This window comes from Gadus chalcogrammus, chromosome 11, assembly GCF_026213295.1.
Source record: "Gadus chalcogrammus isolate NIFS_2021 chromosome 11, NIFS_Gcha_1.0, whole genome shotgun sequence".
Classification (NCBI taxonomy): Eukaryota; Metazoa; Chordata; class Actinopteri; order Gadiformes; family Gadidae; genus Gadus; species Gadus chalcogrammus.
The window spans coordinates 20481165-20509115 of record NC_079422.1 but is presented as its reverse complement, the minus strand read 5'-3'; the positions used below and the strand labels follow the sequence as shown (position 1 = coordinate 20509115).

The following is a 27951-nucleotide window of genomic DNA, read 5'->3' as shown; positions in this document are numbered from 1 at the left end:
AGCAGCTGTATGTGAAGAATCGTGTGCAGCACAAACGCATGTATGCATGTGTAGATCTACAATATAGAGCGAGTGTATAGAGCAATATAGAGAGTTTTGTTGGCTCAGTCTGTCACAAGCACCCGCCACACTAGGTATGGAATTTGAGAGCAGAAAGAGCTCCCCTCAGATACCAAGCGCTTCAGGTGGTGGCTCCTAAGCAGAGCGTTGAACACCGGTGAGCCTACCAATCCCCACGCTGAGCCTACCAATCCCCACAGGGAGCCTACCAATCCCCACGCTGAGTCTACCAATCCCCAAGGGGAGCCTACCAATCCCCACGCTGAGTCTACCAATCCCCACGGTGAGCCTATCAATCCCCACAGGGAGCCTACCAATCCCCACGCTGAGTCTACCAATCCCCAAGGGGAGCCTACCAATCCCCACGCTGAGTCTACCAATCCCCACGGGGAGCCTACCAATCCCCACGCTGAGCCTACCAATCCCCACGGGGAGCCTACCAATCCCCACGGTGAGCCTACCAATCCACACGCTGAGCCTACCAATCCCCACGGGGAGCCTACCAATCCCCACGGGGAGCCTACCAATCCCCACGGGGAGCCTACCAATCCCTACGGGGAGCCTACCAATCCCTACGGGGAGCCTACCAATCCCTACGGGGAGCCTACCAATCCCTACGGGGAGCCTACCAATCCCCACGGGGAGCCTACCAATCCCTACGGGGAGCCTACCAATCCCCACGGGGACCTTTTCCTTTAGGTGGAGATCAACTGAGTTCCAGAGGTCTGTGAGCCCAAAGCACACACTGCACCGTTCAAGACCTGCTTTCCACGGCAACGTGCCTCTAGCCAGTGGAATTGGCAATGAAACGTGTGTGTGCTTTATTGTAATTAAGTTACAATAAAGTGAAACTTATGACGATGACAATTCTGTGAAGTATGTGCGTCAAGCCTAAGGGATACCTTAGCCAACCAGTAGAAACATTAAGGTCACTTAAAACCAGTGCATGTAGCGAAAGGGGAACAACAATGAAGGAACCAAGGGAGGCACTTAGTTAGCATAAAGTGTGAACACTTTCCATGGCAGACTTGGGCGACACTGTTTGTCCTGACTTTGTTTGCTTTAAGCGGCTGACACTTTCCACTGGCCAACAGGACACCTACTACACACACCTGTGAATTTCCATACGCTGTGCAGATAGGCGGCTTTTACGGGCCAGTAAAAGTAAAATTACCTGATAACTAGAATGTGAATGTGGATATTGTCACGTCACTATAGTTGGGCACAGATAGCCCACACTATACTGTGCTTAATAGGCCTCTATTGAAGTGGATATTAAAAATCTGCCTGTTGGAATTCTAGCACATAATGTGAAGTCAGTGCTGTGTCAAAACAATATATTTAAGAGTAGTAATAGTATTCATGGTGCGTAGTCATTTATTACTGTGATGCTATATCTAAGATTTTCTTTCTCTATACAGTTAAACTGGAACGTGAAGATGAGTGTTTCCCCCCCTGTAGATACAGGGACACTTTCATTTAGTTAAAAGTTTTGAGTAACAGCTTCTCACGTGGGGTTTCTCCATGACAGCCAGAGCTTGAGACAACCACAAAACTTTGAATAGGTTTGTCGCCGCTCAGACGATTCCTACATGTAACCCAGGCTCCTCATTCAACGCTCACTTAATGACTACGAGGTCTGTGCCCTTTCATTCGTCATGATGCACGTCAAATAGGAAAAACTATAAATTAGGCTAAAGAGATTTAGTTGATCCTTGAGGGAAGAACCTGTCTGCAGTTTGTAAGCCTGCACCATCATCTTGGTTCCATCTGTGGCTATCGATGGCATGTGTGCCTCGCAGCGAAATGTTGCTCAGTCACAGTGCGGAGGGAAAAATGCATTGTTTTTCCTCTCCGTGAGCGAAGTTTCGTCTTGTGACGAGGTGTCGCTGCCTCAGTGCTTTGAAAGATTACGTTTCAACTTGGATGCGTTCATCGTTCCAACGACGAACACACCAAACACCACGGGGTAGCATAACAGGACAGCTGTATGGGACATACCAGAACCCAGTTTAGAACGTACCAACATATTCAGTACAGGAAGCTTAAACCATGCTAAACAACAATAAGGGGTTGATCTGTCAAGGCTAGCTATTGTTCAAGTGCATGCTGCATAAGAAGGTGATCGAACATTAGACACTAAAAAGGAGAAATGCATTGTACCAGAGCAGCCAAAGTCTGTGTCACTTTCAACTCATTCTTCGCCAGCTCCATCCCGTGTCTTAAGGAGCTAGGGCCAAAGGAAAGGAAACTAAGGCCAGTAAAGCTACCTGTAAACCGCAGGTTCACTGCTGAATGGACAAGCAGTTCCTTTATCACGGCAGCCATTTCATAAGGAACGAAGACATATGATGTTGGGGTCTGTCCAAGGGGCAGACTGGTTACCTACCACAATGGGCCTGGGTGTATTCCCACGCATGGAAAATTAACACGGATACACACGAGCATGCACACACACATACACGCACACACCTATTTAAAGCTTTGGGTGAGCCCATGGTTAACCTCTACTTACATTTGCCTCCTGCAACTGCGCGCAATATATACAATATCTTTTTGGGTTTATTTTCGTTTTACACTATACTGTACAATGTCTCGTTGTACCAGTTGGCACAAACAGTTTTTCGCAAAGTGTGTTTTTCCAACCATCCCATAGAGCAGGAACTGCTATGAAGCGCTCCGACACGGCAGTGGAGCAGAACACCAGTCTCCAGGCTGATGCAGAGACAACAGAGATTTCCACTTCCATGTGGAAATCCACTTACCCGATGACAGATGAAATGCAACGCACCCCTTATAATTTTAAACATACACTCCGTGGCATGAAGGCTTAGCTCTGCAATTAACTAGTTATGACTGCAGAATCAAAACTCCCACATTCGCCTTATGCATATGTGGACGACGACCCTGTCACAACACTAAGGCCAAGCTGTACTTAACCAATCAGAGGGCAGGCTGATCTATATCAGTTTGTCTTGAAAAGGACGTTGTTGTAGGAGATGAATATTAGAGTGTGTGTGTTTGTGTGCCTATGTGTGTGTGTGTGTGTGTGTGTGCGCGCGTTTGTGTGGGGGATTTACTTCAAGTGGTTGTATTGAATCCTTCAAACCCACAGGAGGCTCAAAGGTCTGCTGGAGAGCCAATAGCGGACACAGCTGTGCCTGGCCTGACCCACCAGAAAGACCAAAGACTTAGAGCGGCTGAAAGGAGTCTGAATAGAAATCAAATCACTTGTGTTCCACCCATCCCTCTACTCCACTTGCCACAACACGTGTGTGTGTGTGTGTGTGTGTGTGTGTGTGTGTGTGTGTGTGTGTGTGTGTGTGTGTGTGTGTGTGTGTGTGTGTGTGTGTGTGTGTGTGTGTGTGTGTGTGTGTGTGTGTGTGTGTGTGTGTGTGTGTGTGTGTGTGTGTGTGTGTGTGTTTGGGGACAAAGACCCTATTTGTACCCCAGAAATGACAGAACAGCCTAAAGACCATAATTGGTCGACTTCCTAGCTGCTTTGGGAGAGGGGGGGAAATTACAGGGTGGCCCGCCTCAGGATGTCACACACACGTCACACACTCTCTGGCCAGAGTGGTTGGCCACTCAGCAGCAGCCTTGGTTTATATGCCACTTCTAAACACAGTGTGTGTGTGTGTGTGTGTGTGTGTGTGTGTGTGTGTGTGTGTGTGTGTGTGTGTGTGTGTGTGTGTGTGTGTGTGTGTGTGTGTGTGTGTGTGTGTGTGTGTGTGTGTGTGTGTGTGTGTGAGAGAAAGTGAGTGGTAGTGGCGGCAGTGGTGGTGGGGGGGGCCTGGAAATTTTATTGGAATGCTTATGTGACGCTTTCAAAGGGAGGTTCTTATCAAGAAGGTGTCAGTTAACAAGAAATAGTGAGCCAGTTGAATAAAACAGATGATGTTGATCCTGCCTTTTATAGGCTAAACATTTTCAAGGCTTGCACCAACCTTTTGCTGGCAAAACAACACTCGTTGGGTGAATAGAACTAGACTCAGCATCAAGCATCGCTGCATCGATCAGCTCTTGGCACTCGTTTGTAAATCCTTGAGACATTAAACAAATATATCGGACTATTTGGACACCGGGTACATGCCCATTAGAACAACGACCCCTGAAATGTATTGACGTCTTCGTTTGTCCACTTCAAGTCAAGCCAAGGCATAAAACTAGGTTACAATCTGGCAAGAGTGCTTAGTCCAGGCTCTTACTTAAAGGTACTAAAGCATGAGCAATAAATACATGTAATGTGGATTTGAAGGGTTCTAGGCAATTGGGAGTCCATAAACCTGCCGGGACTGCGGGCTGTTCTCCAGGTGACAGCACTCACAGACTTTAAAACAGAGAATACATCCAGGATTGATCAACCTGTTCCCAAAACGGAGACGCACACTGTAGGCCCTTTCTCCTCCGTCTCCAGACAGTGACACCTCGGTGCCAAACAGACACAGGGGCTGCGGGCCTCAGATACCCAACAGAGTTCAAGCAAAGCCAGGTCGCATATTTAACCCCGAAACAACGGTGAGACCGGACTAACATATCACCGTTAATCAGTCCTAATGCTCGGCATGGAGTAGCACGGGGCTGTGAGCCCTCCGGGCGGTATTGTTAAGACATTGAGGCCTTTGTGCGACTGTCGCTCCAAGTCTGTCTGCGCGCACGTGGAGCCTTCTGGAAACCTGTCGAGTGCAGATAGCCAGGTCCGAATTTTTTCCCCGGCTGGGTTAACCGCGCCATGCGATTTCAGGAGGGTATGTCAGCGTTGGTTTGTCTAGGGACACGTGGCCACCTAAAGCCCACTAGCAGAAGTGGCTGACATGGACGGCCATTGTTAGCCGCTGACATCTTTTGTTGCTCAAAGAACAGAAAAAACATACATCGGAAAGGGTGGGTGCTGGAATTTGCGACAGTACAATAGACAGGCCGCTCTTTGATTGGACAAAAAAAATCGGCCCTAATGAAGACTTGATAGAAGGGGGAGGGGGGGGGGGGGTTGTTAGACTGCGTGAGTCTTTGGAAGGACATTTGTGCTTTTATATAAGCCGTCACTCTGGGTTTGTCTGAGGACATTCGGGCACTGGAATAAGCCACAGACACTTAGGTCCATTGTGCGAGGCCACAAAGAGCAGAAGGACTCAAGACCGGATTCTCGCGTTTTTCCTTTGTGGAAAACGCCACGAAGGAGAACAGGGGCAAAATACGGGCTGTGTCTGCAGTGGTGTTACGCAACAGAGTGCGTGGGCACGTTGAGGGCAAGGTAGGAGTTTAACCAGCATTTACATAACCTACCTGTTTGTTCAGGAGCACAGTGTTTACTCATAGCAAATCCTACAAACTCTGAGGCAGGACAAATTGTGAAATTGGATTAATTCCATTAAGGGGGATTTTTCCTGCAGGGTAACATCTGTCAGTTTGTGTTTTGGCCTATGGTGATTTTCCATGGATTCAAGTTAACTGCAGGACTGTTTGACTGACTGACTCACACACACATGCACACACGAAGACGCACTCACCTGAGCTGGGACTGGAGCTTGCCGGCCTTGCTGATAAAGTCCTCCCAGATAGGATAGCTGCTCTGTGGGAGAACACAGGAGGAAGTACAGTCGGTCAGTCAGGGGGATGCAACAAATTGAGTCTCCCAGCCCAGCTGTATTATTTACCCCCTCTGTCTTGCTCAAAGTCATGGGGAGTGGGGGGTCGGGTCTGTTGCATTGGTGAATTAGACAGCCACAACTGTCTAATGGGCCTCTGATTAGCCTGCGCTGCAGAGGGATGTGTGGTCGGATGGAACCAGAGGTCTTTTAGCTCTTGAAGTACATGCAGGCGTGACCCGAGAATGGATTCTCACCCAGAACTCTGGGGACGAAGGCAACAGTGCTGCCAACTGTTCCCCTTAAACTCTAGCCGGAAATGTGCTAAAAATATCTTTGCACACACACACACACACACACACACACACACACACACACACACACACACACACACACACACACACACACACACACACACACACACACACACACACACACACACACACACACACACACACACACACACACACACCTCCCTAGCAGGATGATTATCATGTGTGCAACAAGGCCATGTGGCTGGCCAGGGCTACTCATCATGGGTCACTTATCGTCCCCAAAATGCCTTGTGGCCCTTTAATTATAACGTGTCGCAGGCACACTGCGGTAAACACCCAGGATTAGACACATTTCAACAGACTAAAGTGCATTGGAGAAAAATCCCTCAGGACTCATAGGATCTTTGATGGTGATTTGTGGTAATGGTGAACTTCCTAAAAGCCAGTCCAACCAGTAGGCACCAGGTTACCTAGATTAGAAGACGTGCATGCAGCCAAAGGGAAAAAACAATACTAACAGAACCCAATGGAGTCACTTAGCATAAACTTTCTTAAAAGGATGCTGACTTCACTAAGCCAATATTGGCATAGTAATTGATACAGTAAGTTTAAACAGACAATATAAAATGCATTAATCTGCTAGTTGGGCGTAACTTAAGTTCATTGAGGTAAAAGTCTAGCCTACATTTTGGAGTGCTGCACAATATTAGCCCTCCAAATGGGTCATGGATAGAAGATTCCCTACAATAAAAATAGTGTTCCTTTAATGAGTGTGCCCCTCACGGGAAGCTGGATGTATTTCGGGTTCTGGGCTGAAATGAACAGAACAGAACCGATCAACTTTACAGTGAGAGGAAGAGCAGAACGCTCACAGGAGTCATTGAAGCAGAGGCGATGCATCTTGGTAACATTTCTGATGTTTCATTGCTGCTGCGTCAATAGCTCCACCGGCTTAAGGAATGTCCTGCCATGCTGTGGAACATAACACGAAGCCACAGGTTGACCCTATGCACTCATCTCTCATGTCTGCCAAATCTTCCCCTGGCCTGAGTCGGCCACCTGCAGTGATCTAGTCTGCTGTATGCCTGCTTCTGCCACAGGGGTAACTGTACACAACAGACCATCTCTTCATCCTACCCACCATTGGGTGCTGCTGACAACTCCAGCTCTGATGACGCGGGCTTAATGTAAAGTTGAATGTTTCAGAGTCCATTTGACCGACTCATCCTACACTTGAGATACACTCGAAAATTGATATAAAAAACGAATAAGAAAGAAAAATATTAAGCATACATTGAGTTAATCATCAATATATAGTTGAATGTAGATTGGAATTCCTGCTGTTTGAACTCGGGCGCCCTTTTTAACTAACTTTGGGGACTCTCCAGTCGAGTCAGGGCCCATTTGATTTACGCACATATGTCAAAGTGTGAGACTCCGGAGGGTCATCTTCTACCCTGCAAGCGACATTCCCAGGATTCCTCCAGGTGGCCAACAGCTGATGAATGAGACAGCCTTAATGGTTTCATCCACGGAGCCATTTCGAAAATATGTCCACATGTCGAAAATGACATACCACTACTTTTGTGATTAGCTTGGCCTAAATGGTCCCTGCCAAATACACCAACACAATGCAAATGTCAATTTAACAAAACAACATAAAAAGCGTTCTTTATTATTCTAATTATCTATTTGGACTGGCCACCCATTACAGACCACACTTTATGAGAATAAAAATCATCATCAATACAACATTAGAATGAATTTCCATTTATTTTTTATAAAATATTTTATTTTATATGACTAAATATTTTTTGTATATCTATCCACTAGCAACGTTTAAGAAACAAAAAAATATATATAATTACAGACTAGTGTTTGGGCGCCTTTGGACTCTTAATGGGAAGTACATAAGGTGGTTCAAGATCCTAATTGACTCCTTGTGTCCCAGATCAGACTCGTTTAATGCAGTTTCCTTACTTTCATGTCTCCGATCACTGTCTGGAAGAGTCCTCCAAGTGCACTGCATTCCTTCTCGATCACAGCCTCCATTTTCAGGACCAACTCCAAGGGTCAGCCCGACAAGTCGTCAGCCCCCTCTCCCCTCTCCAAGAACCCCCCCCTCCACTCCAAAATAAAAGAAAACAGCTGGACTGTGTGTTGCAAAGATTATTCTCACACAAAACACCTACAACTAAATCGTGATTATCTCGACAGTTCTTCCCGACAGCACGAATGAAAACGCAGCCCCTTTGCTTTGCAGGAGTCGTTTGAAACACACTCTTCAGAACAGCGGTCCCCTTGGTCCGTCGTCCGCTTCAAGCCGAGAGGTCCGCGTCTGTTGCGGGAAAAGAGCGTTTTAAGTTTGCCTCTCGGGTCCAGGCCGCTCGGTGTAAATCCATTGCGCAGCCGACGGAACCATATCGGGGTTTTTCTTTATGAAATAATAGTTTTAAACGAGGATAATCCGCAGTGTTTTGGACCTCGGATGGATTCCGTCCCCTCGGGTTGAACTACCTTCTCCGGCTTGTGTGTGTAGGAGAGGGAGGGGGAAGACGAGTAGAGGCAAGAGGTGAGGGACGCGGACGCGCACAGCACAGCACAGAGGCGCGTTCACGAGTTGTTATCTTGAAGTTGACATGCCTTGATCTGAAATGTAACTTCTGTTCAAGATTTAAGGATCTGTTTAGGTGGAAATAGTTTAAAAAAAAAGTAAAGTCGTTTTATATAGGTACGTAGTTTTATATAGTATTAGAATATAGAGGACGAAAGAATGGTAGACTGCAGTGTTTACACAAGTAGACGTCCGACTCATTGTACACTGATCTTAGTTGTAATCTGATTCATTTGTGATAATTATACTTTAAATTGATTGATTCAATTAAGGAAAATAAAGAGATTTAGAATAGATTCAGAACAAATGAATCGTATCTGGTTTTATATCTAATTAGGGACATCTAGTGGTGGACCTCTGTAACTACAACCAAGTGTGCTCTATTAACCAACTCGGAAATAACTCATTCCTATCTGGAACAAGATTCTAGTTTGTGGAGCTTAGGACACCAAGATATATACATACAAGATTTATACAAATAAAATTAGGTACAAGTAGTCAACATCTACCATACCTGACCTCTTATAAGCTTAGAAAATAAGTTGTTTTTCCCAACATGGACCATTTTCTACAATGTACAATTTCGTATTGCCTTTAATACTAGTCACAGGATGCAACTACAATTGTTATTCCATGATTGTTATTCAAATTGTTATTCAAACAAAACATTTATTTTCTAAACTGAACAAAGCATGAATGTGAGTGATTATAGGAAAGCTATATGAAACGGCGAATCATTAATAGGTGCAAATGAAAACGTAACAAATAAATCATCGAATCAGTCAGTAAATAAAGATAACAATTGTGTAACTATTGGTCACCAACGCAACGTACAAAGAGCTTTGCCTTTGCACCAAATTCCTATGACACCGGGGGAGGCCGGGACTCTGTTGGTTATAAATCTTCTTCAGATTTAAATCACAAATCCACTTTGGATAGGTGTAGTTATTCAATAATTCTAGTTCTTTATTATAATAGCGGACGGACACGACACAAACTTTAGCACCTGAACAAGGAAAGTGGGAGGGGTTTGACTCCTACAATTTCACGTTCTTTCCAGCAGGGGGCGTCCCTCGTTACCTGTAGAATGACTTGTGACTATCCCCTTCTGCTCAATGATACAGTGGCACATGTTCAGAGGTAGTGGACAATATCAAAAGCAGATTTGGTCTGTGGCAGACCTACTTGTTTAAATTATAAAAAATGAAACCGAGAGTGTAGGTAACAGCAAATGAGCATGAAAAATCTCCATAGTTAATCAGTCAAAATATCTATCTGCACTGCCTCAGAGTGTTGTTTGTGTAACAGCAGTCAAGCATGAAGACGTATCACAAAGAACAAGTCACAACGATTATCAATGGTTATCTTCAACGTATGCGTTCAGAATTGATCTATATTCTATATATACTCTATATTCTCACGTTTATGCATTTAACGGGGTCAGGGAGAGTGAAAATAGTCTGGCTCACGTCATATAAGCAGGTTATTTTGGTGATATGTTACCTAAGCATACTCTTGTTTCCACTCAGGTAGCGACCAAACACAAAGCGACCTGTACTGACCAACACAGAAGCTCTTCATAACGTGAACCACGTACAACATCATTATACAAAGCTATGCAACGCTGGTGCCGCCGGAGGAGATGGAAGTGCGGTGGTTCCCCGGTCACATCCGCCATCTTCTGAAGCCCATGAACAGGCTGCAGCCGTAGCATATTGTCACCACGAAGGCGAATATCTGGAGGAACCGACACACAGGAGTGAGAAGATTAGACATTTGCATTACATTTAAGGGATTTTGCTGACCCTTTTATCCAAAAATATCCTACAAACATTCATTCACACATCGACGACGGAGTCAATCGCGCAGGGCGACAGCCAGCTCGTCTGAAGCAGTAATGGTGAGGCGTCTTGCTCAGTGACACCTCTATACACTATACTAGGTAGGGGGAGCCGGGGATCGAACTGACAACCTTTCAGTTACCAGCCAACCCGCTCTTCCTCCTGAGTTACTGTCACACCTGAAAGCAGACAGAAAGTGGACGGCTATGTTTTGTATATGAAGTCCTCATAAACCGAATGTCATACATTTCATGGCGATTCTGTTCTATTCACTAGTGTGGTCAGTTTGAAATCCGGATTCAATATGTCTATTGAAACCTCCCATCCTTTTATAGGTCTTGCTGTGGCCATCTGTGAGACGAAATAATAGCCTGCAGGACCAGTTCACATGAGGGCAGAGACAGGACGACGGCTGGGCCCCACCAACACTAAACCAGTCATAGACCAGATAAACATTGTGTACTGTCGAACCTGCCACGTGGATAAGTGTTTTTTAAGGACCCGATATTGTTATGAAAAGTGACTGAGCCGGAAAAATACATGTATGTTTTCTCTCTCCCTCACGCTATCTGTCGGTCTCTCTCTCTCTCTCTCTCTCTCTCTCAGCTCTCTCTAAACTCTCTCTCTCATCTCTCTTCTCTCTCATCTCGTCGGTCTCTCTCTCCGTCTCTCTCTCTCTCTCTCTCTCCCATCTCTCTCTCTCTCTCTCTCCCTCCCCTCTCTCTCTCTCTCTCTCTTCCCCCTCTCTCTCTCTCTCTCTCTCTCCTCTCTCTCTCTCTCTGTCTTTCTTCCGTCTGTGTGTGTCTCTCTGTGTCTCTCTCTGTTTCTCACACACACACACACACAAACACTTTTATCTTAACTTCCCCAAGCTCTCCATGTAGGATTCAAACAGTATTTGAATCTCTACTGCTTGCGTCTTAGCCTAGAACCCAACACAGCATTGAAACAGGGATCTGCTGAAGCAGCCCCAACTGCACTCACCGTGGCCGCCACGTTAATACTGAATTGCCGCTGGTCCAGCATGGTGAACACGTTGCCCCGGGGGTAGGTGATACACACGAGCGTCTCAGTGCCGTTGGGTTGCAGCTTGATGTGGGCGCCGCCGTTAGCCGCTGTTGTGGCCGCCTCCAACACGAAGGCCGCGAAGTAGAAGAGCAGAGCCACCAGGTGGTACAGCACGTCCTGGGAGGGAGGGACAGGGAAGATCAATCAAACACAGAGTCAAGTCATCAAGGATATAGGCGATATACCAAATATAGAGTTGCATTTACTTTTAGGGCATTAAGCAGACGCTTTTTATCCAAAGCTACTTACAATGAGAATTGTTCTACAGGTGTGTACAGTTTCTACAGGTTTGTCTGTATTTTGAGTATGCTTTTATTTTTACGGCTTCAGCAATGCCAATCAATGTAGGCTATGGTGTAGAGTTTCTCCAGGTTTAAGCTCTGTTTCTTTATACAGCTCAGCCAATGCACTCTGTCTCTAGTTGGAATGTTTTTTCCAACTAGTTTTTTTGCTCTCGCATTAGTGATTGATCTGTCAAAAAGCTTGTATAAGTATCTTCTATCTTTTATAATGGTTGGCTAACACCTAGCATAGACTTAACTCATTTGACCTTGAACTACTGACCCAGCGGCCATATTGGTAGCATGAGAGTGAGGGAGAGAGAGAGAGAGAGAGAGAGAGAGAGAGAGAGAGAGAGAGAGAGAGAGAGAGAGAGAGAGAGAGAGAGAGAGAGAGAGAGAGACAAAGACAGGGAGAGAAACAGAGAAACTGAGACAGAAAGAAAGTGAGAGAGTGTGTGAGGGAGAGAGACAGAGACTGAGAGAGGGAGACAGGGAAAGAGACAGAGAGACAGAAAGAGAGAGGGAGAGAGAGACAGCGTGTGTTGTTGACGCGGTGTGCCTGGCAGGGACAACAGGCCGGGTCTTTGTTCATTTTTTTAGTTTTTTTTGTTGGTCTGAGCTCATCACCCATGAAGTCATTGTTTTGGCAAAAACAAACAAGGGTACTTGCCCTCAGCACCCTGGGAGGAGGGACATTCTTAACACTAGATGACACAGAGCTCACAGAGACATGTCGCCAAGTTACAGTACATTTGCATTATGTGTGCAGAGGCATTTACTATCATCGAGGTGCTTCATCTGCATGGTTGTGGTGTTTTATGAACACTCCCTTCTTTCATTTGTGGTGTTATAGTTTTTAACCATAACATTGCACAGTGTCCTTCATATGTTGTATTATGAGTTAGAAGCCTTTTCTGTTTTGCACAATTAACTGTATTCACATGCATTGTGTTTATTCACGAATACGAATACAGGCAATGCATGTGAATCCAATTAACTGTATTCACATGGATTGTATGTATTTACTAACACGAATAGATCCAATCCATGTGAATACAGTTAACTGTATTCTTATGGATTGCATATGTATTTACTAACACGAATAGATCCAATCCATGTGAATACAGTTAACTGTATTCACATACATTGTTTGTATTTACTAATACGAATACATGCAATGCATGTGAATATATTAACAATGCATTGTATGCATTCATATTAGTGAACTCTCAGCCCTTGTTCTCTGTGGGATTTATCATGCCATGGACTGTGTTTAAACAATGCCAAGGTAATTTTTTTCCCCGATACGTTTTACAGTCCACTATGTACTGCAGGCAGACTTATTCTCTTCAAGGCTGTGTAAGTTGCACTGGCTCAGAGCAGCCATGCATCAGGCGTCATGCCTGCCGATTAAATGAGTCCCTGGCCTAGAATAGACAGCAGGCTGCCGGTAGAGGTGTAGGATGATGCTACACAATACGCGTTAAGCTTTCCAGACCTCGATTGTTGACCTAGGAGACGAGTCAACAGTGAAAGTCAATGGCGGTAAAAGGATGAACTTAGTAAGTCAACAAAGACAGAATCAACCATGCTTAGTGTCACGGTGAAGACCTCGGTTAACCTCTGGGTCAAATGTCACAAATCGATTCAGTATGTCATGCTCTGTGTCTGGACGGTCATGCCATGTATAAGACTCAGAGAGCTAACAGATGCTAAAACACATACCGTTGTAACATTAACCGATAACCTTTACATTACCGTCTTGTATAGCCAATACATGGGATAGAATAGCTAAATAATGTGTACCGATATGCATCGCGACCTGTTGTGAGTTTCAGAGGGGCTCAGTGTTTGACAGAGTAACCTCTGGGTGCAGAACTAATCCCTAACCACCACAGGGCGAAATAAAATGACCTTTAGCTTGAACCTGGCTTAGTCATTAGTGGTTATTGTGTGTTTAAGCAGGCAGCCGGACAGTTTTACTAAGGCAAAGGGAGGTTCCTAGTTTGTATGGTCAAACATGTCAAAAACTGAGTAATGGGTGCCGTTGCACTTCTGTCATAGTCATTCATTTAGGGTCGAATTCTTTATACAGATACCAATCAAATTAATTTTTACACTCATATCTCACTTGCGTTGTTTTATTTCATTATTGTAATTCAACACTGTCGTTTTTTGTTCCCATAAACTATCATTAGATGAATTGGATCACTGAGGGGCTAACTTTGCATGTGGCCATTGTGTTTCTATGAACCCTCCCTTCTTTAATTTGTGGTGTTATATTTTCTAGTGTAACATTGCACAGTGGACCCCATTTCGATTTTTTGTTCCATAAACTATCATTAGAAGGATTGAGTGCAGAATGGCTTCAGAACATCACGTCGCCCCACGGCAGCAGGTCCCACCGGTTCTCTGGGACCTTATTAATCAAGTGTTAATAAATAGCCTCCAACGGAGGGACGGTTGCACCTCATGCAACTGAGTTTATTTTGAGGATACCTAAAAAAGCGCATATCCACGTCCCTTTGGGCTTCGACTGTTGGCACATTCTGTCTTTCTGAGGCACAGCCAAAGCCTCGGCAACGTTTCCGTTGTGAAGCTTTTGATGTCAAGTTTTCGATGTCAAGTTTTCAATGTCAAGTTTTCAATGTCAAGTTATCATCCTTCCTACTAATGGTAAATGGTGTCCATCAACTGTTTGAGGCGATTGAGCTGATTAGGTTTTAGGGAATTGAACAAGATTGGAACCGCAAGGAGACATTCAAACCTTTAAAAGGTACTGCTCCATGTAATCTAATGCATGTCAAGATTAACAATTTAAATGTATGTGATGAAAAAAAGAGATGTGATTGCATGTGCAAATATTCAAATGCCATTTAAATTCTTGCAACACTCCTGTTGAAAGCCACAGAGTTAAATTAGTGGAGTGGAAACTTTGGCTCTCTGTGACCGTTCGCCTTCAGCAGGACAATTAACACCTCCCTCACAGAGAAGGTTCTGGTTTTCATTCATCGGCTTTGTTCAGAAACAACAAAGGCCTAACAAATTTCCTTTCTGGGGGTACGTCTTAAGAAGCGGTTGCACAAAACCTGAAATATGAGTAGTGGTGTGTGTGTGTGTGTGTATGTTTGCGTGTGTGTAACGGTGGGCAACAAGCTCAAGTTGCAACAAAGAACAAACAACAACACAGCTACGCTGCTGGCACTATTGCGGCGGAAGGAAATAAAGGCCAGAGTTTGGGTTCCGTGGTGGTGACTTGGGAGGAAGTAACACAAAGTACTTTGCAAGTCTCAGTGCATGCGTGTCCGTGTCTGTGTACGTGTGTGTGTGTGTGTGTGTGTGTGTGTGTGTGTGTGTGTGTGTGTGTGTGTGTGTGTGTGCGTGCGTGCGTGCATGCATGCATGTGTGTGCGTTTGCTTTTAACAATGTTCAATGATGTAATTACTAAAGGTTTAGCAGTTGGTTATCATCCTATTATTATCAGGCGTGATAATACTTGCACAAAAAACTGGATTGAGAGAGCCCTCACTGGGTGCCACCTTTTTCCTTTACTACTCCCAAAATGACCCACCTTAAAATTCCTCATCACCAACATATTACATTATATTAGCATTACACATCGAATTGGAAACCTAAAATAACAAACTACAAACTCCAAGTCAAGGTAGGATAGGAGCGTCTCTCCATGGTTGCTGTGAACTAAAAATCCTATGTATTCGTAGCGCTTGTGGTTGTACATTCTTTTTGATTTACTTAGGTTAAGAGTATGGCTCAACTTTTCAACATTCAACTCGCAACCTTTCCATTTGCGCACTTCACCAAGGAATGAATCCTTCAGTCAGTTCAGCGCGTCATGGTTTCCATACCAGGACGTTCCAGTCCGTGTTGATGCGGTCTGCCAGGCCGGTGATCAGCATGGCCAGGTAGGTAGAGGAGAGGGAGAAGGTGAGGATGGAGGTGAACATCACCCAGCCCTGCAACAGAGGCACGGGCACGTCGGAGGCAGCCACCAGGATCCATACCAGCCCCCCCAACACCTGTGGAGAAGAGAGGCACCGTATCGCATTACTGTGGTTAAGACCGATTAGCAACCTGTGCACATCCGGTCTCAGGGCACTAACGGATGGATAATGAGGTTTTGACTTGGGTACATTGTTGCATACTAATAATTGCCTTGAATCAAGACAAGAGTATAATGGTGTGAACATTATAACTTGAAAAGGTCATGATGACTGATTGGGTAGTATCTAATAACCAGTTATTATCTTACTATCACATGTTAAAGACACCACAGTCTAACGTTCCATTTCCTCCTCGACCTGTTTGTGTGTCTAATCTATTATGTCCTCTTCCTCATGAGGATCTTGAGATTCCTGTCATTTCCCTTTCTTTGGTGGTATTCTTAGTTCTACTGAAAAGTGAGGTTTACTGAGGGCTGAAGAGTACTAAATGAACACTATGGTTCACGAAGGGAGAGACAGCTCACTGCCAGAGACGTATAGCTTTAGTTTACACCATGAGAACAGTCGGTAGTTCAAAGAAAGGTCATCATACATATTTAACACCCAGAACATTTAAACCCCTGCAGGGGTGAATATGGAGCGAATAAGGAGTGAGGTGAGAGGACATATAGAGCCGGATATCAACCTGATATCAAATAACAACACAATCTGTACGAATTAGTATTTTTTCTGAATTGAATGCAGCATATTTTCCAAAACATAATTTATGCTGAGGGATATTAATGAAAAATTGTAGTGCCAATATATGAATTTGTAGCCCCTTTACCTAGAAAGACAGATGCACAGTAACATGAGTTTTGAAATGGACCTTCGGATAAAACCTTTACTAAATCTACTTGTAATGTAATGTATTAACATTTCATCTCCTGTAGTGCAACGCCATGTCGATTAGTATGATTCAAGATGTTTAGAATTATAAACACACCACCTGGGTCGTAGTTCAGTGACACACTGGTGAGATGATAACGCTATTTGAGAAGGACTGATAGGGCTACTTTTTTAAAACGCGGGGTTGCCTAGTTATATGTGAACCAATCAGAGATGGCCATTCTTATCTCTCAACTATGACATTTATCCAACAGCATAGGCTACTTGTATGAGCACCCTTTAAAGTAACCAATCATTGGGTGAAAAAAAAAATGGATGCATTATATTAACTGTGTGACACCAGTTATAATAGCATTACTTTCAGGCTGGCTTTTGGATAGACACGGAACGGTAGGCTGTGAAAAAACAGCCAGGGAATCACATTTTAATGTATGCAAATGAGAGGTAAAACTGCCGTAAAAAGTCAAAAGAAGATGCATCACTTACAATTTCTAGACATATAAGCGCTCCGGAATACGTCCTCAGTATCTCCAGGCCCAAAGGTAGAGAGATAGTGGCCGAGGGGAACGCAGTGGCCGCGGGATTTGGAGCTGGTTCCGTCATTATCTGCGCACTCAATCCTTCTATCTTCCTCCTTTTCCCCCGGGGTCCCCTAGAAGTGGCCTACTTTTCCCTCCTCTTCTCGCTCCCGGCCGCTTCCAGACGCACAGATGCCCTCCGTTTGGACAAAACGCACCAGATAAGAAATGGGCTTCCAGGGAAATTCCTCCGGAGTCATGTGTCCTCAAACTGGTCGGGCAGGTGCAGCGGCCACTCCCTGTGCCTCCTTCGCAGCGGCTCTGATCGGAGACAGGCTGAGAGAGGATCCTGGCTTGTAGCGTTACCACGGTCTATCGCAACGCAATTTCCGGTTCCTTACTTCCAATGAGCTGTGTACGCCAGCTAACAGTCAAAAGAGAGAGAACAATAGGACTATGCCCAATGAGATAATTATAAGAAAAAAAAATTGACGAAGAATTTGAAAAAGCAATGCCCGAATCATTTTACGGAAACGAATATCCCTCTGCCGGATGTGCATCCCCTTTTCTTGTCTCCCGACCCTGACCCAATGTGAGTCCCGCCCCCTCTCTCCAAGTCAATAACGCTCATTTGGAGCATCCCGTTCTAGGGGCCCCGTCTCAAATGACACGGCCTGGGAACGAGTTTAATTTGGGCTATTATTTATTGTTAAAGATTAAGATAATGGATGCATTTTATGCATTTAGAAGGAGCCTACTTTCCTATTGAAAGCATGAGATTGTTTGAAGGGATTCTACATTGTTCGAAACACAATGACCAAGGCCTACTTATTAACTTTAAAAGCATTGAGTCGCTTTAGGAAGGTAAATATTTGCTTAACTGTGTGTCAATTCCAAGGTTAGAGGCAGCAGAGATTTATAGATTCTGAAGTTTTAAACAGCTAAATGTTTCCTTGTAAGTCTTTTGAGTGAAACATTTACATTTTTACAAAGTATATTTTCCCACTAATCAGCTTATATATTATGTAATGACCTTCTGTAATATATTTATAAAAAAAAAACTAAGTTGGTATCTTTTCCAAATCCTGTCTTGAAGATAGAGCGACTGCCAGCCATTGTTAATGGTTTGCTCGATTTTTCAAAAAAATATAGACGGCCACTGTTGACATAACCTAAGAAAAGGGCAGCTGGCACACAGCGTAGTATTTTGTTTCTGTCTAGCTCCTAGTGAAAAGGCCTTCCCCCAGTGTTACTATCAATACGATCTGGGGGTGTTGATCTGCTTTATTAAAACCCATGGTGTTGCTAGCCCACTGCGGAACTGTATCCCAGAGAGACAGGACTGGCTGTTTATTTTTCATTAGCGACTGTTATTCAAACATGGAGGAAAGGGCATAAAGTGGGAGGACGTGTTGCTTTTTTTCGCCACAGCCACGTACACTGAAAGAGCTCTCTGTTATGGTCTATTAGGGAGAAACTGGACTTTACTCGTATTCACTTGGCCTCTTTTAATCCCTTATTATCAGCGTCTATTTGTTAACAATAATTATATGTTTCTCACTTTTAAGAACACACGAAAGGAAAAATTAACACCTTTGCAATACTGCAAGAGCCAAGTTGTAGATAATCAGATCAAGGATAAAAATAAAAGATGATAACACACAAACACATTTTTATACATTTATTTTCATGAAAATAATAACAGAGTATGAGAACAATCCATGAAAGGGTTAATTTGTCCATGGCTTTTAAAATGTCGAGCTTGTGGGGTCAGTTGCAGTGTAAACATCACATCGAGAAAAAAGAGAGGGAAAATGGAGCAACAAACAAATCCCAGTTGGCGTGTCTACAGTTAGACGGCCATCTTGGATTCCAAAGGAGGAGCCCCCTTTGGCATCTCCGCTCATCAGTCCACTCCTCCTATCAACCTTGCGTGGCACCACCACCCCCTCCTCCACCAGCAACACCACCTCCTCCACCAGCAACACTACCACCACCACTACCACCAGCAACAGCACCACCACTACCACCAGCAACAGCACTACCACCAGCACCACCACTACCTCCACCTCCGCCTCCTCAACCAGCAGCGCCAACTCTTCTCCTGGTCTTGGGGAACTCACAGATGTAGAACATGGCGAGGTGGCAGGCCGCGGGGCCCCAGCTGCCGGTGTTGAGCAACTCCACGCAGCTGGAGCTGTTGGTGCCGCTGGGGGGCCCTTGGCCTGGGCCCCAGGCGGCGAAGCCCCCCAGAGGGCTGGAGTCCGCGAAGACGTACTCCTCCTGGGTCCTGGTGCCGTTCTGGGGACACGATGAACGTTTTTTAGAGATTCCAGAAGTTTCCAGAAGCACACTGCGGAACCACCTCAAGGGAGGGCTTACATTCTCATTTATATTAATATTAGATTATATATTATATTATATTTATATATATATGAAACAGATTTATCTTTTTATTTCTATTCAGGGCATTTAACAGACAATTTTATCCAAAGTGACTCACAATAAGTAGATTTTACAGAAGAAAGAGAATCAATATATATTGCTTAAGTGCTTAAAACTATTTCACTCGGGACTCTTTCACCTAGCAGCCATGTTGGCTGTCAGCACTAGCTCACTGGGGGGCAGTGAAGAAGGAACTGGGACCGAGATGGAACCAAGATGACTGCTTAGGGAAATGAGGCCCCATTGAAAAGTTGTGTATGCCATGATCCCTTGGGCTGGTTCTCCCGTGAGCTCTGTTTGGCATTGTCTGGTGTTGGGAGGGGGTTTCTAACGGGAAAGCCCCACATGTGAACTCAATTCCGGAGATACACGGTAACTCATAACACAGCTTGTTAAGTTGAAACTGTTTCTCATTGGCTCAAATTGATAGCAGGACAAGTGACATCACCAGGCCCTGATTCAAGCTAATCGCAGTCTTGCAATTCTTTTTTCCACCCAGCGTTGGCGCTGTTGCTGAGGAATGATTTGAATTAATCAAAACAAACTCAGCGACAATGTAACTTCTTTAAACATCCTTTCCCACTCGTTGCTCAATCAAGGCCTTGTTACCAAATTCAGTTTGCATCCCTTCATTATTGTAATTATTGTTAAATTAAATAAGAAATAAAGTAGTTATCACACAAATTAAAGAGACTTTCAATCAATCTGTCCTCCTATGTTTCAGTGTCTCTAGCCGGGTCATAGTAGTCCAACTTCACAATTATAAATGTGAGGTTGGACTTATAAAAGTCTGTCCTCTACTTCCAAACCGGCCTCTCACTGGCAGCGTGTCGCGGTTCCACTCACCACGCTCCGGGCCTGCAGGCCGATGAACACGGCGGTGAGGCCCGAGCCGCTGACGTAGTCGGCCAGCAGGCGGTTGGCGTCCCTGGTCTTGGGCATGGCCAGCGCCCCGCCCCTGAGCCGACAGCTGACCAGGGCCTCCTCGAAGGCCCGGGACTCTGTCACCAGCAGGTAGTAGCGCTCCTCCGTCTCCCTCAGGCCCAAGAGCACTACGGCAGGCGGGGGGGGGGGGAACAGGGGTTATTATAGGTCCCTTTTGATTCCTTCTGTGTGTACACGTTCGGGTTCAAGTCCAAAGGGTCGAGAAGGGTTTGAGCGGTGCAGGTAACTGGTGAGAGGGCACAGTGTGGTATAAACACAAGAGATGGGTTTCATTTTGTTAGGAAGAGATTATGTAACATGTCTTCTTGCTTTTATGATTTGAACTATGTCCCAATATTTGAAACAATTTATTTTGAGCTAGGTCCATATATTGTCCCAGTATGACTGAATATTTAATATCATAACCTGGATTAGGCATTTGTTACCCAACATGTTCACACAAATACTGAACTTTTAATATACCGTTCTTTATAAATTTGAGAGCGTTTTGCAGTCGTCCGATGTTGATGTCCAGCTGTCCCACCACCTTCCGGTACCTCCCACAGTCACAGGTTGTACCTGATGGGTTCAACACACAACCTCTCATCCTCTGCTCTTCACCCTTCAGACACACGGCTCATGCATTGTATCGTATCGACCACATGCTGGACTCTAGATCTTAAATGGCGTGTTTTGAACCAGGTCAGGGAGTTTTGGATCCAGAACAACAGAAGAGCAGATTCTAAACCTCATGTTCTCGCTGCTAGGGTTAGATTTGGGTTAAGCTCCGTTCACAGGCCACTCCTTCTGTGTTACAACATCATGATTCATCATTGCGGAAAGCCACTAGTTTAACTCGTTTTTATGAGTGGACATGCTGCTGATAAATAATAATTCACACGTTATAGTTTTTTATTCATGCTAGTACTCTAGTTATTAATCATGACTCATTTTATTGTGTATGATTAGAATCACCAGGTTTTCCTTGTATTCCAGATGGTCCAGTCCAGCCCGTAACACCTTTCTCACCTGCAAGATAAAAGAAAACACACAAAATCAGCTCAATCTAAGACCTTGTGTAGTTTTACATTGTGTCTGATGGAGACATGAAACATGGCAGTAGCTTGGTGTAGTCATTAAATGATACCACTAGATGGCAGTGCCACACCCAGAGTAGAAATAATAGTTGATGCCTGGTTTTACATAACATGACACTATCCAAGACGGCAGTTACATATTTAGGGGAAGTGGTAAAACACACAAAAACTACCCTGGTTGTTTTTGTTTGAGGAAGAGACCACGTTGTACCTGAAGTGTACCCGGGCTGTAACTGTGATTTCTCCCTAACCGCCATCTGCAGACCTTTCAAACAGAGTCATATAGGCCTACAACAAGCTGTAATTCAGAATGCTGTTTTTATATGATGTAGCTGTAGCTTACCCTAACCCTGGTTTTATGAAGATGCAATAGAATGATAGATTGCGCCTTTCAACCTGTAGCTACCCCTTGGCTAGGCTATGACATAAAGGTTGGAAACGTTATTACTTGATAAGTAGAGCTTTTGAAATGTATTGGTATATTAAATACTAAATATAAATAATAATATTTTAGCTCATTGTTCTTTGTGTGGAAGTCGGATCACCCCTAAAAATATAGTAAAATAACAGTTTTCAAATGCCAGTGATGGAAAGGACATTGGGTCCACATATTGTCTGCCTGGGATATCTATGTCTATGTGAAGAGAGATCTGTTCTTTTTGGCATAGATCTATGTGTAGCCTGCTAGACCGAGGTCTGAGAAGGCCCTAACCTCCCTAATTTTATACATACACCCATATTGCTAGGTAAGAAGGGCTTATCTTGGTTATTAACCTGATGTTTAACTATATGTTCCACAACATGTTGCAATTATAACCTCATTACTCTCCTAAATTGTTGGACATGAAAGATCCTCAAAGATGATCCCTGAAGTTCGTGTTGTTCTAATGACAACGGAGACATCAAGAGAGATAACGATGAGGAAGCCTTGGAAGGAGAGGAAGAACCATTGCAGTGGGATCAGATCATGGTTATATTTTTTAATCGCTGTCATACCTCTGTCTCCTATTGGCCCCATCTTTCCCATGTGACCACGCTCTCCCAGAAGACCGGTCCCTCCTGGGGCCCCTGTATGGAGAGAGAGAGAGAGAGAGAGAGAGAGAGAGAGAGAGAGAGAGAGAGAGAGAGAGAGAGAGAGAGAGAGAGAGAGAGAGAGAGAGAGAGAGAGAGAGAGAGAGAGAGAGAGAGAGAGAGAGAGAGAGAGAGAGAGAGAGAGAGAGAGAGAGAGAGAGAGAGAGAGAGAGAGAGAGAGAGAGAGAGAGAGAGAGAGGGTGACAGGGATGGAGCTAACGATTTCGAGAAAGAAAATAATTGAGTAAATATATATGTCTAGATGTTAATAATCAGAGATTACACATTATATGAACATGTAGAATTCATATCAGACAGCAGTTTACACATCACTGACCTTAAGTCACCAGTGGGTTATGGATAGTTAGCGCAGGTTAACAACATTACCAACTTGGTAATGTTACTCAGCGATTGAGAGGAATTGTAAAGTCTGCTAGAGAGCATATGACAAGTATAATTTCAATGAGAGAAGAGTTGGGTAGACAGGTTTTACTGGAGGAACCCCCAAATTAGTATTTTTCCTTAGGAATTTATCCGTCAGAACCCTCAGAAGAAATGAACAAAACTCTAAAAGGGACACATCACATTAACCAAGCTGCAACTCAGAGGGATTTTCTTGTCCTCGCACAGAGAAAAGCAAAGTACTTTGCACAGCCATGTGGAGCCTTAAGGCGCATACAAAGACGTTGAGCCTCTAAATGACTCCCTGTCCCCACTGTTCCACTCCTTCGCTTCCCACAGGAGCAGCTGGCAGGAGGCGTGAGGCCTGAGGAACTGTGTGAGGTCTTGGAGAGCTTCAGTTCTCCTCGTGGACATGTGGGGGATTCTGATATCCAACCCAACACTCAAGCTCAGTACCAGCTCTGACAAGAACAACAGGGACACGTCATTATGGTAATGAATCTGATAGAGACCGGGTTTAACTTATGGGTTGCAGCCAGAAAGGGGGCCAGCTACTCATAATTAATAATTATAATAATATTCATGATTATGAATTGATAGTGCCACCTTAGGTGACAAGAGTTAAACTCACTGTCCGAGAAAGTGACAAGCTAGGACCATTGGCTAGGACCATCAACAGATACCGATACACCAACATCTTGACCATTGAAACACTAAAACACACACACACACACACACACACACACACACACACACACACACACACACACACACACACACACACACACACACACACACACACAGCTTAATATTACTAGAGATTCAGGGGCTTGCCTCAGTGACTGTGGTAAAGAACCCATACTTTTTCTTTTGTACTTTCAAAGCTGTTACAACATGACCTGTTACAGCCTGTAGGCTATGCATACAAAGTATAGCGCACGCACACACACACACACACACACACACACACACACACACACACACACACACACACACACACACACACACACACACACACACACACACACACACACACACACACACACACACACAAACACCCTGGTCAACCAGTGACACCCATCATGGGATAAGCAACCACGTGGAGGAACTAATAATCAGGGGGAAGACCATTATGATAATCGTATATTTTCTTATGCAAATTAAATCCAGTCAGTTTGTCCCATTAGCTCCTAGAGTCCCTCTTCAAGTAAAGCCATTCTGAAGGATTTTTGTGATTTTCCCAGGAGTGTGCTTGCCAGTTTAACGGTCTGTCTAAACTTAGATAACACTCGCCTATCACTCCACTGTTTTTCACTTAATCACCTCGAGCCTCTAACTGGAATAACGACCGGACACTCCAGCTGCTGCAGAGTTAAACGAGGGCGTCTAACGTCCAACACAACACATTTCACCCTTACTTAGCAGACTCACACCTGAACAGATCTGAGGAATGCTGCGCGCGCACAAAACTGAATCCACTCATGACCTGCCAAGAAACCCAAACAACCAAAAAAATCATCAGTGCTCAAGGGATATGTTGTTGGAGGCCTACCTGGCATTTGGGCATTGCAATTAAATACAAACCGTTATTCTGGTAACGGTTGGTCTTTAGAAAAATCCATCTGTCTGTTGCAGGGAAATTTATCGGGAGGAAATTCCACCACATTATCTTGAGCAGGTTGTGTCGGGGCGGTGGCACACGCTCCGTGCCAAATAAATCACTGGCAGCGTCACTCCGTCAGTTAGCGGCTTTCGAAAGACAAATAAAAACATTTCTGTAGCGAGACGGTGGGGAAGGGAAGGTTTTGTAATTTCCTGTTGAACAGAGAGTATGTACGTGTGCCTTTGCACGTGGTTGCGCTGAAACGATGCAGGCCAGCAGCTACGAGCAGGAGCCTGCTGTCGTGCGTGACCGCCGGAAACATAAACACAGGGAAACCATAATGACGAGGGGTGCCGCGCGGTGGAAATGAAAAGACGCGTTGGAGACTTGGATGTGTCATGAAGAAAGGGTGGAGTTGAAAAGTTGAAGCGTGGAGGCAAAACTGTTTCTTTTCTTTCCTCTTTCACGCACACACTTTGGAAATGACTCAAAGTATCCTGGCTTCTGTATATCCCACAAGTTGGTGCCCGAAAGAGCACAGAGTCAGACCTGTGTGATTTAGGTCTGCGTGTGTGTGTGTGTGTGTGTGTGTGTGTGTGTGTGCCGCGTGTGACCATCCTTGTGTGTGTGTATCTGTTTGTTTGTTTGAGTGTGTTTCACCGTATTTGTGACTGTGTGTGTGTGGATGCACCTGTGCTCGCAACCATGTGTGCGTGTGTGTATATGTTTGAAAAATGTATGTGTGCCCGCGTGTGTGTGGCTGCACACCTGTGCATACACCTGTGTGTGTGTGTGTGTGTGTGTGTGTGTGTGTGTGTGTGTGTGTGTGTGTGTGTGTGTGTGTGTGTGTGTGTGTGTGTGTGTGTGTGTGTGTGTGTGCCGGTACATCAATCGAATGTGTGTATTGACTGCCATGTCGGGGTGTACCAATACAGTATCCATAACACACGATGAGGCGCCTCTGCCTTCCTCAGCGTCAGCGGTGGAAACACCTGGGGTTTCCTACCCCACCACCCAGGGGCTGTCTGAGTCTGCTTCTCACCACAGAGGAGAGAGGATACCACTCGGCACAGCTGACCTGGGTTATCCAAGTACGGCTCACATAGCAGCAAAACAAAGCACTAAATCCAGCAAAGTGTCACTTTTCATGTTAGAAATAATCGTGCATATCCTGTATTTAAGGGATGAGCCAGTGCAATCTTATACGGGCCTACACCATGAGGATATGTTATTAAAGGTATTAGCTGGGAATTTTCCTTTGAAAAACATTGATTTGACTTTAACATGTATTTAAAGGTTAACATACCTTCTGGATCTTTCCCTTTATTTTCAAGCAAGTTTGTGTTTAAACGTTGTGAAAGCTCTGCTTACCATACAACAGACACAAACAAACAGCTGGGAGGAAGAACGGCAATGACTGCCGAGATTAATAGAACAATGGACGGCAATAAAGTGGGTAATTATCGGTGGAGGATGGTGACATTACAGCTTAGCTGCTGTATCACACAACAAAAAACACGAACTCATCCAGAAAGAGATCATCAGAGATATGAAAGGAGAATATCAACAAAGTGTGTTTTAACTTCAACATCAAGGGCGGAAAATCGACAGAGACCACATGTCCTCTCATGAGATGTGGTCTGGGGACGGGGGCCAGGTCTTGGGCTGTCGATGGATCCGGCAGGCCGTATGGGGCAGTGGTCGCTCACTCCACCAGTTCTTCCACCAGCACACACTCAAGTAATGGGATGATAGTTACCTTGGGCTCCTGGGGGCCCGAGCTTCCCCTGGGTCCCCTGCTCTCCAACGTCTCCAGCTTCCCCCTTGTCTCCTGGAAACAAGTTCAGGTAGAGCTGTCTGGGCTGAGTCAGAGTAATAACTAGCGGTAGCAGTAGCTGTACTGTACAGTACAATAGACGTGATAGTGGTTGCATTGGTGGAAGCAGTAGTGGAAGTAGTAGTAGTATTGTCGCAGTAATAAACATGATGTTATAAGAGAGCCTGTTATCTTGCTAATTTTGAGTACCAAACATTTGAATAAATGATAACGTCGGGCCCCCGACCTCCACCACAAACACACAAACACGCACATGCTTGCGCACAGACAAACACAGACATGCGCAGACACACACACACCTGACTGATGAGTCTTGTGTAAATAGTCTCTCAAGTTGAACAGCAGCTGTTCAAATAATAAATTCTACGCTGGCACTGAGTGAATAACTCACAGAGACCAATCAGCCTCCGGGAGCACACGCCTTACTTCGGTTCATTCCACAGGTGAGCGTACTATTGCTGGGTTCCTGTGAGAGCTCACGAGGAACCCAAAGAGGTGTTGTTTTACACTGAGCGGAACGAGTGCAAGAATACTACGGCCAATCAAAGTGGACGAGGATGAGGATCAGGGGCACATGTGACAATTTTTTGGGAGTTCTGACTTTAATCTCAGAATTGTGATTTTAAAGTCAGAATTTGGATTTTTATCCTGATCTTACACCTTATCCTCTTCCATACACCTCATACGACAAATATGTAGCAGGAAAAACAAGAGAGATGACTTAGAATTGCTTTGTGCATTCAGGAGAGACAGTAAACACGTTACACAAGCAGGGCCGGATTAACAAATCATAGGCCCCTGGGCACAAATGTCTGAAGGCAAAAAAAAAATCAGGAAAAAAGCGAAACCACTCAGTTGATGTCTCATCATGTCTGTGACTGTCAATTTTTCATCAATTTTTCATCTCTACCGCGTTTTTTTTTTTTTCACCTTAGGTGGACTGGCTCAATTGACAGGTTATGGGAGGGGGGTTATCTGTCACATTAGGCCACTATATTGTTCAGAATCATTATATTGCTGTTCTTATGACATTCGTTTTAATAATGAATTTTAAATGAATACCCTATTTAATAATACCATGTATAACTATTTTAAGAGTACAAACATTCATAAAAAAAAAAAAGTTTCTTTCGTGTGGTGCCCCCCCACTGGCTGGGAATGGTTGGGGCCCCTGGGCACAGTGCCGTGTGCCCTAATGGTAGATCCGGCCCTGTACACAAGGAAGGCCCAACGCCGTCCGAGACACCCTGATCTGATCTATCATCGGGAGCACCCTTCCTCTCCAGAAACACTCCATGCTGTTCTGTTCCGTCGTCGGGAGCACCCTGGGTATGAACTGTTCCTCTCCAGACACCCTGCATACTGTGTTCCTCCCCCTGTGGTCCAGCTGTTGACCCCCCCCCCCCCCTCACCGCCTCACCCCCCCAGCCTCAACCCACAGGCCATGAGCTCATTGAACTATTACCAGCCTTCACCA

The 27951-nt window shown here is 44.8% G+C and overlaps 3 protein-coding genes across 8 annotated transcripts in view; all 3 read right to left on the bottom strand.

The window, feature by feature from the left end:
- The window catches only part of LOC130392307 (protein MTSS 1-like), a 64922-nt gene extending 56362 nt beyond the window's left edge, over positions 1–8560 (bottom strand). For all 5 annotated transcript variants that reach the window (XM_056602799.1, XM_056602801.1, XM_056602802.1 and 2 more), the window contains exons 1-2: positions 7904–8560; positions 5571–5632 (exon numbers count right to left, since the gene is read on the bottom strand). In XM_056602799.1, the coding sequence (XP_056458774.1) occupies positions 5571–5632; positions 7904–7975 (134 nt within the window). In that variant the 5' untranslated portion in view covers positions 7976–8560. The remainder of the gene's footprint in view (positions 1–5570; positions 5633–7903) is intronic.
- Positions 8561–9096: 536 nt separating this feature from the next.
- On the bottom strand, positions 9097–17658 carry mal2 (mal, T cell differentiation protein 2). Its single transcript, XM_056602807.1, has 4 exons — positions 17064–17658; positions 15594–15764; positions 11363–11563; positions 9097–10274 (listed from the first exon to the last, which is right to left on the bottom strand). The coding sequence occupies exons 1-4, from the start codon at positions 17178–17180 to the stop codon at positions 10203–10205; spliced, it is 561 nt and encodes a 186-aa protein (XP_056458782.1). The 5' UTR covers positions 17181–17658; the 3' UTR covers positions 9097–10202.
- Positions 17659–18752: 1094 nt separating this feature from the next.
- Positions 18753–27951, bottom strand: part of colec10 (collectin sub-family member 10 (C-type lectin)) — a 10776-nt gene continuing 1577 nt past the window's right edge. Inside the window, exons 2-7 of one of the 2 annotated variants that reach the window (XM_056602805.1) lie at positions 26397–26468; positions 22558–22629; positions 21440–21493; positions 20948–21043; positions 20387–20592; positions 18753–19396 (exon numbers count right to left, since the gene is read on the bottom strand). In XM_056602805.1, the coding sequence (XP_056458780.1) occupies positions 19175–19396; positions 20387–20592; positions 20948–21043; positions 21440–21493; positions 22558–22629; positions 26397–26468 (722 nt within the window). In that variant the 3' untranslated portion in view covers positions 18753–19174. The remainder of the gene's footprint in view (positions 19397–20386; positions 20593–20947; positions 21044–21439; positions 21494–22557; positions 22630–26396; positions 26469–27951) is intronic. The other variant, XM_056602806.1, reaches the window with a different exon arrangement.